The 15,375-nt window shown below is 40.9% G+C and overlaps 1 protein-coding gene across 1 annotated transcript in view; it reads right to left on the minus strand.

Moving 5' to 3' along the window:
- Positions 1-14,944: 14,944 nt before the first annotated feature.
- Positions 14,945-15,375, minus strand: part of LOC145413988 (protein turtle homolog B-like) — a 178,483-nt gene continuing 178,052 nt past the window's right edge. Inside the window, exon 13 of the mRNA XM_080283560.1 lies at positions 14,945-15,082. Within this exon, the coding sequence (XP_080139686.1) occupies positions 14,945-15,082 (138 nt within the window). The remainder of the gene's footprint in view (positions 15,083-15,375) is intronic.

Genomic DNA, 15,375 nt, shown 5'->3' on the forward strand with positions numbered 1-15,375 from the left:
TTGCTAAACTTCCTGTCAAACATTAGCTCAGTCATTAGATAAAACTATAATTAAAAGAAAAAATTCAAATACAGCAGATGTTAAGGATAACTGCAATTTCATATCATGAGCTAACAAAATTTGGTGCTGAAAATATATAAATATTTGTAGAGCTTTTGCCAAAACTGAACTGAGCTTAGCTTAATGACCTTGCCTATATGAATATTTGGAGAGCTATTGCCAAAACTGAACTGAGCTTAGCTTAATGACCTGACCTATGTACCGTACTGTATGTTTAGATCTTCTACAAAAGACTGCAAACTCAACATTCACTGAGACTAATAAGATACAAAATGTTTCTATAGGAGGAGGTTGTAGAAGAGGTGGAGAACCCAAGTGAAGGTGAGAAGCAGATGGAGGAGGCCAAGGCTATAGACAAGGGGAAGAACGATCCACAGAATGAGAAAAGAGAAGAATATCAAGTTGAAGCAGAAAAGGATGACGAAGAGACAGAGGGTGAAGATGAACGGAGTTCCGCTGCCACAAAAAGTTTCAAGAAGAACCAGCAAATGAGCTTATCTGTAGCAAGCTTCATAACTCCTGACAACCGAAGTGCACAGTAATCTCCCTTCCTCTTAAGACTGAAGAATATCAAGCTGAAGCAGAAAAGGATGAAGAAGAGACGAAGGGTGAAGATGAGCAGAGTTCCGGTACCACAACAAGTTTCAAGAAAAACTGGCAAATGAGCTTATCTGTAGTATGCTTCAAAACTCCTGACAACCGAAGTGCACAGTAACCTCCCTTCCTCTTAAAACTGTTACTTCATTTTTTGTCACAGCCACCTGTCCTCTACTGCTTCTAATGAGGATGTGTTAAGTAACCTCCCCCTTCCTCTTCAAATTGTCAAACCTTGTTCTGATACAGCCATTTCCCTGTGCTGTAACAGTAGTGTACAGTAACATCCCTTCTCATCTTTCTGACATAAGTAGTTGTTTGTTCTTGTTTCTGATAATCACAATGAACACTACCGCTTAATTTTCCTTTTATCCACAGCATGCAGTACTGCTAATAACTGAGGTGAACAGTACTACCCTTTTTCAGTAAACTCCCTTCCTCGTGTGTCTAATATGGTCCCTTCTCTGTTATTGCTGATGACTATGAAGTAACATCCCCTTTCATTGGACTTCCATTATTCCCCAAACCTTTGTTCTCTAATACTGTTAATAAATGAAGTGCATAGCAACACTCCTTCTCATCAATTTTCCTCCTGCCTACAACTTGTTCATTATTAGTCCTGTTGACTGGAATGCCCAGTAATTCCCCTTTCTCTCAAACTGTTACTCCTCCCTTTAGCCTCTTGTTCTCCATTACTGCCTAAATTAACGGTAACACCTCCTTCACTTAAGTTTTCTTTTCCTCCACAGCCTTCTGCTCTGTAAATTCTTCACCTTTCATTTTGCTTCGTATTATTTATTGCTCCTGATGACCAAAGTGCTAAGTAACCCTTTCCTCTTAAAACTGTAACCCCACTTTTTAACAGCCATACAGACTCTGACACATATAAACACTGCCATTACAACTCAGACTTTCAAATGCATCATCTTTTTCACTACAGACACCCTCTTCTCAGGAGTTAGCACTTTTGCAAACATGGGGACGGATTAATTCTAGTTATAATTCTCCCTCCAAGGGGAAAGTCTACCACTGTAGCAGACCTTGTATGAACTGTTAACACTTACGTTGGCTACCTAGTTTTCACCTCTTGATCCATATTCAGTATTTTTTTTTTTTCTTTTTTTTTCAAACAAAAATCTCCATAAAAATTTCCAGGCTCTCTTTCTCTCCTTGTCATGTACCTATCCAAAAAGGACTACTATAATTTCACATTACAGCAGCTTTCAACTTTTAATCTGGAAAAATGAGAAACTGCCATTACCATTCTATTACCAGTATTAACTAGCTATTTCTTACAGAAGCCTTCATCACCAGTACATGATGCTTCACCAGTACATGATGCTATCATGTATGAGACATACATAATCCTTACCAGTATTAACTAGCTCTTTCTTACAGAAGCCTTCATCACCAGTACATGATGCTATCATGTATGAGACATACATAATCCTTACCTAGTTTACTCCATTCAGTACACAGACATCTTTTGTTTTATTCTTGCTCCGGGTGAATTTATTCAGCTTAAGAAAGACTAAACTGGATGGATTTAATATGATCTTCATCAAACCCTTCATTACCAGAATGCTCTCCTAGGCTGAATAAAATCACATAGTGTCATTAATATCACATGATATCTCTGGCTGATGAGGGTATCATTAGGTGGTAATGAGGATGGAAACAGCCATCATTAACATTTTCACTACAATAATTTCTATTTAATTCTGACCATTCCCAGACTTCTTCCCCTCCAACCCCCCCTAAACTACCGTATGAAATATCTCTTGCAGCAAAGGGTTTGACATAACCTTCATTAACCCTTAAACTAAGATCCTTTCATTTCTATTCAGTTCTGATCACCCCAAACTATTTTCTCAGATAAGGAAGGTTCCCTGACAGTAAAGGTTAGAAAATACCCTTCATTAACTCCTTAACTAGGACCATTTTCTTTCTCTTTAATTTTGATTAAGCTAAAATATTTTCTTTGAGCACAGACAGTGACTGCTAAACCCCATAAAAGTTGTAATTTCTTTACCATTTGATTTTAATGATCCCCAGACTTTTATATTTGAGATTAGGAAGGACCTCTCATAATAAAGGAGTAACTACAAAAAGTCCTTGTTATAAGTACTGTAACTGTCTTAAAGGAGATACACCATAGGCAGGGACAGGACTCATGATTTATTCGATGTTTTGCCTGTTATGGCTCCCTCAGGAACAACAAATGGTGAATACAACAACTGGCTGAAAAAGAGCAGACCTGAGGCATGACAACACCATTTACATTTGACAATGAACTAAACAGGTGCTCTGCCAGTTAGGTGTGCCAGTGGTTTGGCTAACATAAAATCCTGAGTCCAGTCTCTGCCTATGGTGTTTCTCATTCAGTCTGTTACAGCCAATGTTATTTTGTCTAAGTAACTATCTTTTTATACTGTATTCTGCTGAGTTTACTTTAAATTGCAGAAAAAGTGCGTATTAAAGTTCCACTGTTCAATGTAAATTTGATCTTCCAATTTCCTTCAGATTATTTACCAGTCGTGTAGAAAAAGTAATATTAAAGAAATATTTCAGACTTATAATGAGGACTGCATGCACACAAACTAACTCTGTCCTTCCTACAAATTACCAGTCCTATTATGTGCTTACGTTGCCAAACTGTGTGAAGTGGGGGGGGTGTAGTGACTGATCAATATATTCAGTATGAGTTTTTTATGCATGGTATGAACTGTTATAAACTTACCGGTAACTATCAGGGCAGATTTAAGCTGAAATAACTATTAATCTGTGAGCTGAAGAACAAACTGTCATAAAACATAAGAAGAGCTACTGCTTGCAAATTGTTCTCCGGTATGTGTTGTTCTAATAGTGACTGAAAATGACTTACAGTTTTATTGACTACCTGTTTACTTACAGAATTTCTGTACAGTACATGCAATAAAAATACAAGAACAAACACAATATTATATATGTACAGTACCAGTGTGGTGCTTACTGTGGTTTGTGTGTATATATGTAAATTTTAATATGAGTGTGTGCTTACTGCTATTTGTACTTGTTAGCCCTGAACAAGATACCAGCATTACTGTGTACTGTAGTTTATAATACTGAGAGTAATGTGATGTAATGTGCCTTGAACCACAGATATTTGTATGACTTTACTTAATAAATTGTTGATAATATGCATGCTTATACTGTACTTAACTCTTGGCCTTAATCATTGTTATGGTAGCGCTTACATCCATCCTTCCATCCATCATCCAATCCTGTGTTGCCGTATGAGGTGTGTTGAAGCCTTGGGCTAGGCAAGTTGGTCCTGACATTTAAGATGAGAATGACCAGTCTCACTCATCCCTGAGTGGCATTATGTGAGCAATAAACCTCAACCATCCCTTGGATATAAACTTCACAGGCTCAATCCGATTGGAGCACCATAATTACCCATTAAACCACCAGGCGCCATAAATTGGTTATCTGGTTACCACCCAGCATAGTAAATGGTTTCTTGGTGTACAGGAAACCATTTGGTTTGTCACTCAGGGTAGAGTCACCCACAGGCAGAAGGAAGAGGAAGGAATGAAGAAAGACATAAGAGGGAGTGTAGTGTAAAGTCACCCATAGGCAGAAGGAAGAGGAAAGCCTGAGGGAAAGAAGAACATAAGAGGAAGGAGGGAAAGAAGGAAGGATGAGAGGAATGGGCAGTCACCTGAAAGCAGTACTACATCCAGTGAATGGATGGTGGGTATCCCCACCTAAACACTTATATATTCATTCAACAGCAGATAGACAGCCCAGTAATCCAAAGATATCTTTAAGACTGTCTTGATTAACCCTTTCACTTTTATTGACACAATATACCTGTATTTATATTCAAGCTAACATCATACAAATACAAAGCTCCAGTTATAATATTTTACAGGAATATATCCAAGTTCTATTAACAAGCAGGGGATGGGGATAAATTGATGTAGAAATCAAATAACTTTAAGCACCCTTCCCCAGTGCTATCCACAGCACCACTCTGGTAGTCATCTGGGTTGGCAGATCAATGTGCTTTGAAAATTCTGTCTGGGTGGAGACAAATATGATGTTACAAAATTAAGCAGCAGTTGATATTATGAAAGTCTGAGCAACTTCACTGACCTACATCTTAAAGGGTTCAAGCAAATATCTGCTGTAGACGGTTGGCTACCATCAACCCTGGAGGATACTGATTAACACATGAATAAGATTTGAATATAGCTTGGTAACTGGATTCGAAGTCCAGGCTGAGTTTACAGGTAAATTTTTAGAACCAACGTTTTCTTTTATTATTATTTTTATGGTTTCCAATGCAAAATACTGTGCTTTAATTAGTTTTGACCCTCATTTTGGGGGGAAAATCTCCCTTTTGGAATTTTGAGTAAGATTTCCAAAAGTGGGTTTATCCCCCAAAATCAAGATCAAGATTAATTAAAAACAACTATTTTGCATTAAACTAACCCAAACTAACCTAACCTAACCTAACCTAACCTAGGTCTAATCTAGGGCCTGACATAGACCGAATGCACATGCCTGCACCAGACAATATGGCGCAACATTCATCCGTTACTGAGCGACAGGCTAACCTAAGCCACTATATGACTACCCCAGCGAAATTTGCTCCCACAACTCAAACTAGGCTTAAAAGGTAACTCTTACAATAGTTCAGGGACGTAATATAATGAAAACTGGTAACGTTGGTTACTTCTAAAGTTACACCAGTTTACAAATTGCTACAAATCTCACTACTCACCTCATATTTCTTTTCTCCCAACAGTTTCTAGGAACTGCTCAGAAGTAATTAGTTGGTCTGGGCATTTGGTTCATCTCCCAGTCCATCGATAACATCAGCTGTACCATATCCTGACTCAATATGGGGATTCATTGGGAGAACACATGCCACAGTTGAAACTGGCCCTTCTCTCCAGTTTCAATGTACAGTACAGTATTCTTGCATCTACTGTAAGATACTGTGTTTATGGTATCTTGGGAGTGCTTGCTGTTGTAATAACCGAACTGAAACTTAACAAATTTATCGCTGGTCTGGCCGAGATTCGATCTCATGCCCTCACGCTTCAAATGCGTGCACGTTACCACTGAACAAAAGAGATGATTGCTTTGACGCCAGGCAACATGGGCTTTTATAGACCCCATTACATCACTCTTTTTCTCCCCTTGGTGATTAATTTCGGGAGTTTCAAATACACAGTAGCGTAGCATCGAAGGACACCATTGGGGATGCTGTGGAACACACCGAACAGCTCATCCCCACGACTAGGACACTGTCAGCTAACCAACAACATCATTGACCTCCATGCCCTGCCTCACATCACACACCGCTGCCAATCAATGTAATAACCGAAATGAAACTTAACAAATTACCATAATCACTGGTCTGGCCTAGATTCGACCTCGGGCACTCGCGCTTCAAACGCGCACACATTACCAAGAAAGGATTCCTGCTTTGCCTCTATGCCAGGGGTCGGCATCCTTTTCAGTGCCAGGGCCAGAGAAAGATTCTAGAAGTAGCCTGCGGGCCGGAGTGCCAAAGAGAACCCAAAAGTGACAGTGTACAAAAATTTTATAGAAAAGCAGGCAAACCAGTGACTAGATTATAAGAAATTTATTGAAAAACATGCAAATCATTGACTGCCGAAAACAGTTTGTGACAAAAAAAAAAAAAAAAAGCAGGGAAATCAGTGACTAGATTACAAGAAATTTATTGAAATACATGCAAATCAGTGACTGCAGAAAACAGTTTGTGACAATATACAAAAATTTTGTAGAAAAGCAAACAAACCAATGACTAGATTACTAGAAATTTATTGAAAAACATGCAAATCAGTGACTGCAGAAAACAGTTTTATCAAGAGACATGCAAATTAGTGGGATTATTGGTGCTGTTTGGCATGGAGAGGTGATTCAATGTCTGGATCGATTGATGAGGTAGACAAGAGCAGAATGTCATTGAGATGGCGGTCACTTAGCTGGGAGCGAATGCGAGACTTTGTATATTTCATTTTTGAAGAGTTGCTCACAACAGTAAGTGCTGCCAAACAGAGCAACGATGAGTTTTACATGCTCAATGTAATTTGGAAATTTGTCAGAAGGGAGGACGAGGTCACGGAAGAAGGACAGTGGAGAAGTGGTACGGTACTTTGCCTTCAGTTCGTCATTGCACTGAAGCTCCACCATTTTCTCCCTGGCGATTTTCTGTGGTGCTTCTGTGGTAAAGATCTCAGTCATGCAAATTTGCCCCGCGCTACCCGCCGCGATCACGTCGCGAGGCACCGACTTACTCATTTAGTTGGCTAGGCTGTTGCGGGCCGGATTGTTATATAAATATCAAGCAAGATGACGGGCCATGAGTTCGGACTCTGCGGGCCGGAACTGGCCCGCGGGCCGGAGGTTGCCGACCCCTGCTCTAGGCAATTCAGGCTTTTATAGACCCCATTACACTGTGCCTTACATTACAGAGCTGACTGGTAATGCTGGAAATATAGTGCCCCTGATTCAACCCATACCCTGCTGGTGGGTGAGGAATAAAATTTTTCGGGCATGCACATAATGAAAAACTAAACTTTCATATCAATAGGGTTTATGTAGTTTTTTTTTTTTTTTTTTATGCGAGGAAGAAGGAACCACAGGCCATGAGCCCGCAGTAACAGTTCCCTCCAAGAGAAAAACAAAATACAATAGAGAGCCAAATTCAAGATCCGATCATTTTGAGATGCCTGGACACACTGCGTTTGAAAGACTGGAGATCATAGGCAGCAGGAAATACAGACAGAGGGAGACAGTTCCAGAGTTGACCTGTTGCATAAATGAAAGACTGGGGGTAACGGTCAACTCTTGCATTAGAAAGTTGGACAGAAAAGGGGTGAGAGTTTGCTGCCAGACGGGTGCTACGCGCCCGTCGTAGAGGTGGAGGAATGCAAGCAGACAGTTCAGAGGAGCAGTGACCATTAAAGTAGTGATAGAAAAGAGATAAAGATGCAACAGTGCGGCGAAGAGACAGAGGTTGAAGGGAGTCAGTAAGAGGAGGAGAGTTAATGAGACGAAAAGCCTTTGACTCCACCCTATTGAAAAGAGCTGTATGTGGGGAACCTCCCCACACATGAGAGTTGTACTCCACACAGGGGCGGATAAAACCCCTGTATAGAGTCAACAATTGTGCAGGGGTAAAGAAAGAGCGGAGTCGGCTTAGCACACCCAATCTCTTGGACGCAGATTTTACAAGAGATGTAATATCTTTCCAAGATAAGTCCCGAGTAAATGAAACCCCAAGCATGTTCAAGGATGATGCAGGATTAAGCTGAATATTATTAAACATTAGTGGGTATACCTGTGGAAGATTTTGTCGGTTGATAGGTGTAAGAACTGAGTCTTAGATGCATTAAAAACAACCATATTATTTTTACCCCAGTCAGAGATATGAGCCAAGTCAGACATTAGGTGTGCCATAGCCTCATCCCTTGCTTGTTGAAGTAACTGTTGAGATGGGCGCTGCGGGAACCGAATGGAAAGGTGAAGGGTGGAGTCATCAGCGTATGAGTGGATAGGGTTAGATGTACAGCTTAGAAGATCATTGATGAATAAAAGGAGGAGAGTTGGTGATAGGACAGAGCCCTGAGGAACATCACTGTTGATAGATCTAGGAGAAGAACGATGGCCGTCTACAACAGCGGCTATAGAAAGTAAGCTAGCGATGAAGGCACAGACAGAAGGATAGAAACCGTAGGAGGGCAGTTTGGAAATTAAAGATTTATGCCAGACTCGATCGAAAGCCTTTGAGATGTCAAGTGCAATGGCAAAGCTTTCGCCAAAGTCCCAAAAAGAGGGTGACCAGGAGTCTGAAAGGTAGGTGAGGAGATCCCCAGTGGAGCGTCCCTAACGGAACCCGTACTGACGATCAGAACGAAGGTTGTGATAGGAAAGATGCCTTAAAATTTTTCTATTGAGAATTGACTCGAAAATTTTTGAAATACAGGACGTTACAGCAATTGGACGATAGTTGGAGGGTTGGGAGTGGTCACCCTTCTTTGGGACTGGCTGAATGAGAGCAAACTTCCAGCAAGAAGGAAAGGTACAAGTTGACAGACAAAGGCGAAAGAGTTTGCCTAGGCAGGGTGTAAGCACAGAAGCACAGTTCTTGAGAACAACAGAAGGGACCCCATCAGGCCCATATCCCTTGTTAGTACTGAGGCCAGTGATGGTAGAAAATACATCAGCTGAAGAAATTTTAATGTCAGCCATGAGGAAGTCAGAGGGGAGAAGTGATGGAGGAACAGCACTGGAATCGTCTACGGTGGAATTGGAGGAGAAAGTCTGTGTGAAGAGATCTGCTTTATCAGTAGCAGAAATAGCTACAGAACCATCAGAGTAGAAAAGAGGAGGGAAGGATGATGCGGTAAAGTTGTTAGAAAGGTTTTTGGCAAGGTGCCAGAAGGAGCGGGAAGAATTCGAGTTGGAGAGTTGAGAGCATTTAGTACGGATGAAATTATTTTTAGCAGAGCGAAGAACAGACTTAGCACGATTCCAGGCAGAAACATAAAGATGATGTGATTCAGGGGTGGGTTGGTTCCAGTACCTTTTCTAGGCCCTCTCCTTGTTGCGAACAGCATTAGAACAAGCGTGATTAAACCAAGACTTTCGTGCATTAGTCAAAGGATATGAGAAAGGAATGTATGCTTCCATGCCCGAGAGAATAACCTCCGTAAAGCGCAAAGCACACTCAGATGGCTCACGGCCATGGAAGCAATAATCATTCCAGGGAAAATCAAAGAAGTTCTGCCTGAGGGCCTCCCAGTCCGCGGCTTCAAAATGCCACAGACGACGTTTCCCTGCAGGGTCCACAGGCCGTACCAGAGTGATAGGACAGGTTAAGGTGATAAGGTTGTGATCGGAGGAGCCCAACGGAGAGAAAAGATTAACAGAGTAAGCAGAAGGATTAGTTGTGAGGAAGAGGTCAAGTATGTTGGAGCTCTCTGCAAGGCGGTCAGGGATACGGGTAGGGTGCTGTACAAGCTGCTCTAGGTCATTAAGGATAGAAAAGATGTAGGCTTGTTCACCAGGTGGATCAGTGAAAGGAGAGGAGAGCCAAAGGTGGTGGTGAACATTGAAATCTCCTAGAATGGAGATTTCAGAGAAAGGAGAAATGGACAGAATGTGTTCCATCGTAGAATTAAGATAGCCAAAGAATTTTTGATAGTAGAATTAGGGGATAAGTAAACAGCACAGATATATTTAGTCAGAGAATGACAGGAAAGCCGAAGCCAGAGTGTAGAGAATTCAGAAGAATCAAGTTCAGGAACACTAGAGCAAGATAAGTCGTTGCGTATATTATACACAACAGCCACCTTTGGCATTGAAATGAGTATAGAGAAAGTAGGAGATAACCATCATCATATGACATATATTGTATAGTAATATGTAATTTTTGGTATCAATGACTATCATTAAAGCAAATGTATCTAACAGACTCAGCCGAACTGGTAACATGTATATATGCATTTATTTCAGCGTAGGCTGAAATCAAGAGGGACAATTACTTCACGGCGGCATATATAAAATTAAATAAATAAATAACAGTGGTGTGAATGGGTGATTTTGTTCATATCTTTTGTTTAATTACAGTCAAAAGCACTGATATGATTTTAAAAACTGGGTGACCATGCCTGATTATGTGGTGGCCCAAGAACTCTCTAGGGGGATCGAAAGGTCTATATCTATAGCCGGACACCTTAATCCCATAACGGGTGGCCACAAACAAATTGCCTCCATGTTGTCCTGTTCCCTGCCATTTCACTGCCCCTCCCTCATCTTACACCTCCCTCTCTCATAGCCTATACCTCTCTACTCTATCTCTCTATCTCATCCTTGGTCTCCCCCTCCCTCTCCCCCCCTCCACCTCACTCATACACTCTCCTGGTTAGTCTCTCATTCTCCATCCTCTCCACAAGCCCAAACCACCTTAATGTATTTCTCTTAACGCTTTCTATCACATCCACATCCCTATGTCCACATCACAACGCTCCTTCACTTCCTCATTTGTCAGTCTGTCTCTCCATGTAACTCCATATGCTCCTTTCAAGTAACTCATTTCCACTGCTCTCACTCTTGTGACCTTCTAACAAGTTCCAAGCTTCACTTCTATGCGTTAGAGTGAGGATCACAACTGTCATGCAGCAACTTTTTTTTACTCCCATGCTCACTTCCCTATTTTTTATCACTGCTTTCAATGAACCAGTAACTACTGCATGATGGAAATCTGGACTATTGCTGTTACTGCGCACCTGAGCTGGTTTCTGCCGACGATGATGATGATGTGTCTGTGGTTTCTGATGGCTCTGAGGGATTCAAAGACGAGGTCTTGCTGTAATGGGTATATAAAAGTCCGCGTTGGCTAGAGATAAAGCAGAGATTCTCTCTTTGGCTCAGTGGTAATGTGCGCGCGCATGAAGCGTGAGGGCCTGAGATCAAATCTCGGTCTGACCAGTGATTAATTTGTCAAGTTTCAGTTCGGTCATTACATTGGATGGCAGCGGTGTGTGATGTGAGGTTAGGCTTGGAGGGCAATGCTGCTGATGGTTTGCTGACAGCTTCCTAGTCTTATTACATCCCAGGAATGAGCTGTTCGGTGTGGTCCGCAGCATCCCAACTGGTGGCCTCTGTTGCTACACTACCAGGTGGTCAAAACTCACCAAATTAATCACCAAGGGGGAAAAGAGTGATGTAATGGGGTATATAAAAGCCCGCATTGCCAAGACTCCTAGAGGTAAAGCAGGGATCCTCTGGCTCAGTGGTACCATGTGCACGATTTAAGCGCGAAGGCCTGACTTCAAATCCCTGCCAGACCAGTGATTAGTTTGTTAAGTTTCATATCAGTCATTACATGCTCAAGTGGTGGAGACCATGGTACAGACCACTAACTCTCCATCCCCTACCCTCAGAACCTCTTACTTCAAGCCCATCTCTGGTCTTTCTGTGGCAAATGATTCTTCATTATTGTGAACTCATCAGTTTCTGTAAATCTACCCATGCCTATGTGTTTCTGAAGCTTAACATACCAGTATGTGCTTGTGTATTTAAATATATCAATCTATTGTCAAATGCCTTCATCCCGCAAGGGGTGGCCACAAACTAAATCGCCTCATATGCCTTGTCCCCTGCCATTTTGCTGCCCTCCCGCCAACTTACAACCCCCTCGGCAACAGCTCTGTTGGTCCTTTCGTGACCGTTAGGTTGGCTGCGACTAACAAAACTGTTCATCGAGTAAGGACAAGGATAAAGAAAAGAAAAAAAAAAAAAAGGATATCCGTAGGCTCAAACGCAGAGAAATGACAGTGATTAGGTGAATGTACAGTGCGTCCTTGAATGTGAGGCTAGGTTTACGACGGAAGACTTCGAAGGAATGATGGAACTGGCAGTTATTATTATAGTGTTGTGATGAGGAGAGGTAGACTGAGATGGTTTTGGTCAATTTTTGGTAATTCACATCACTTGGTCCAGGAAATCTGACACAACCACGTTGTAGACCACGTTAATTTAAATCTATTCCACTATAAATCTGTTTTCGGAATGGTCCAGGAAATCTGACACAACCACGTTGTAGACCACGTTAATTTAAATCTATTCCACTATTAATCTGTTTTCGGAAATACATATTTAACGTGAAACTCCTTTATTTAATTACCTCTGATCTCTGCCGACGTCTACCAGTAATTGGCCATATTTAACGTTCCTAATGCGCATTGTTAAATTTGAGAGCTCGCTGCCAAACGCGTTAGGGTAGGTTGGAATAGGTTTGGTTTGGTTAGGTCAGGTTTGGTTAAATCATTAAGTTCCCCATTGCTTTGACACGGGATACACTGAAGCGTCCAATCACAGCCAGCAGAGATGTTGGTTGGTAAACAACGCAAATCAGTCGCAGAGATCGTCGGTAAACACTATCGTGGACGACTTGGCCGCTTCCTTAAATACCCCAAAATAGGCATATTTAGATTTTTTCAATCACTTCTTGCTGTCACAATTCAACAGTTAACTATCTGTGTTGCATATGTACCAAAATTACTTGCCTTGATGTCGTGTATTTGTTATAATACAGGTGGAATCACCGAGCTCGTACGGTAAATTATCTCCAATTTACGTATATAGCTTAATAATGAATATAGTTAACCATTTTCCAGTACACATGAAAGGCCACACTATCGCACCCTAGTGTGAACTAATAATTTGTTGCACTCCTTACAGATAAGGAAGAGTTATATAGTTTTCCATTAACCGTTTACTCTGAAATTTCCATGATAAGCACTTCTCACTTTATTACCCAGAGGACAAAAGCCACTTTTTCTTGTCAATCAGACATGGGTAGATATTAAATGTTTTTGGCATACCATTTTAATCCATAAACCACCAGGAACAATATCCAGGGGTGGGATTCTCAGACACTTACGATCGATTCTCTGTCGTAACTTGGACTGATTTTTGCAGGAGGGACAAGGATAGGAGATGGCCAAGTCTTCCAATATTTCCTGTTTCTCCAACAAGAAGCAAATTCCAGCTACGAGAGAAAAATGATCGTACGTTAAAATGTTTTGTGCAGGAAGAATTAGGAAAGGCGAATGCATAATACTGCCATACTCTAGATCTTCCTGCAGAAATAAATCTAAAGTTACGACAGGGATTGGATGTTATGCTTAAGAATGCCACAGCAGGTGCACAACTTTGGAAACCATCTACTGTCACCTGGGAATCCAAGATGGCGTCCAAGACGGCTGTCGATCCTATATGTTTTTCTATATGACGATAATTTGTCAAATAAATCTTACGTTATCATATGTATCCACGTTTTTAAGGCCTTTTATATTACATCATTTGTTTTCAGAATAAAAAAAAAAATGATTATTTATATAAAAAAAAAAAATGTTATCAATTTCATAATTTATTAAAATGAACACTTATTTTTTCCGTTAGAAAGTTTATATACTTGTAATGACGGACATTTTACAAAAACACAAGTGCTGGGTGCATAAACAGCACACATCAGAGAAATGTCAACAATTGGACATGTCATGAATATAGGCTCCTGTATTATCATCCTTTGTAGCATTCATGCAATTAAACATTTCATCCTTACACTATAACAATTTTTGTGAATGAGATATAACACAACCGTTGAAACTACTAAAAAAGATAATCCTGGTCAAACTGAGAAAAAGGAAATACAATATTCATGGAAATGTTATTCAAAGTCAGAGCTATCCTCACTTTCTTGGAAGTACTGAGCTCTGGAACAGCTCTCTGGAGATCCACGGCGTCTGCTGGCAAGATAACATGGAAGATTCCGTTTGGCACATGAACAATTTCTTAACCTTTGCAGGTCTAATCACAAGGAAGGGAGGTAGACATCTCCGGTGGCCATAATTCTGTAGTCGATGGAAGTGGCACAAGTTCTGTTTGCATGAATCTGGCTTTCTTTTGTACTGATTTTTTTTTCTTGGTAGGAATGGTTTGCGGGCTCCTGGCCTTTGGTTCTTTCTTCCTTGCATTAAAAAAAAAAAATCCATATTCAATCAGCAAAGGAACGCATGACTTTGCAATGTGTGCAGCCTCATCAGTGATTGTTGCCAAGGCAGAATGTTTCAGATGCTACCTAAAAGCATCCTCAGTAAGTGGAACGAGCTTAATAACAGTGGTCTTGTTTATAAAAAAAATATTAGGTGCGAATCTCACTCATAGAGACATTTGACATCTCGGCATTCTTTGTGTACTATGACAAGTAACAACCTAGCCTGACTGATAACATCCTCAGTTAGCATGGCATAGCCGTCACAGCCGAAGTCTTCCAAAGGATCCAGTTGAATTTTCCCAGATGCTGCTAACCATTCCTTTTGGCTGGTAAAAAAGAGAATGCTGGTGATATCCCTGCTACTTAGACTGTGAACAAACGGAAGTGAGAGGCATCTGTAGGGTTGCAGTGCTTTGGCAATGTCATGCATGGGAAGGTAAATGCCTGTTGCTGCCTTGACCCAAACTTCAGGAAGATCTTTCAACATGGTGGATGCATAGTATTGTACAGAGGACATTAACATCTGTATCATCTGAAAGAACAACAACCTGATCAACTTTGTCTACTTGAAAACTATACAGGGCATACAGAGTAATACAAGTGTCTGTCTTCTCATGTATCGATTCAAGGGCAGGGCAGGGACTGCAGTTATACCTTCACTTTAAAACATTACCGAGTTTGTTTCTTCACTGAAACCACCACCTAGGTAAATTCTGGTGCTACCAGGGTGTGAAGACTGGAGTTCATCTTGACACCATTCATCACACAAGTAGGCAAGTAAGTGGGCTTCGTTTGTAGAGCATTCAAAGAACTCTGAAGGATCTGGTGCTTTGTACTCGTCTGAGACATCAAATATATTTAATGTTTTTAGCTTATCAGTACTTATTTGTCTTGTCGCTTCCTGCATACTTGAACTTCTGTAGTGATCAAAACGCAGGTGAACAACTACTGCATTAGCTAAGACTTCTCTAAGAACTGCTTGTTTGTATCTATGTGCAATGGCAGAGAACTTTTCATCTTTCACAAATGATAAACGATAATAACAGAGTGCATGACATCGATCACTAATGCAAATGATCTGTTGTACGGTGGCGACATTTCACAGCTGCTTATGCCTGAATCCTTTATATCTT

The sequence above is a fragment of the Coenobita brevimanus genome, chromosome 98, assembly GCF_032717465.1.
Source record: "Coenobita brevimanus isolate Jiangsu-jjx chromosome 98, ASM3271746v2, whole genome shotgun sequence".
Taxonomy (NCBI): Eukaryota; Metazoa; Arthropoda; class Malacostraca; order Decapoda; family Coenobitidae; genus Coenobita; species Coenobita brevimanus.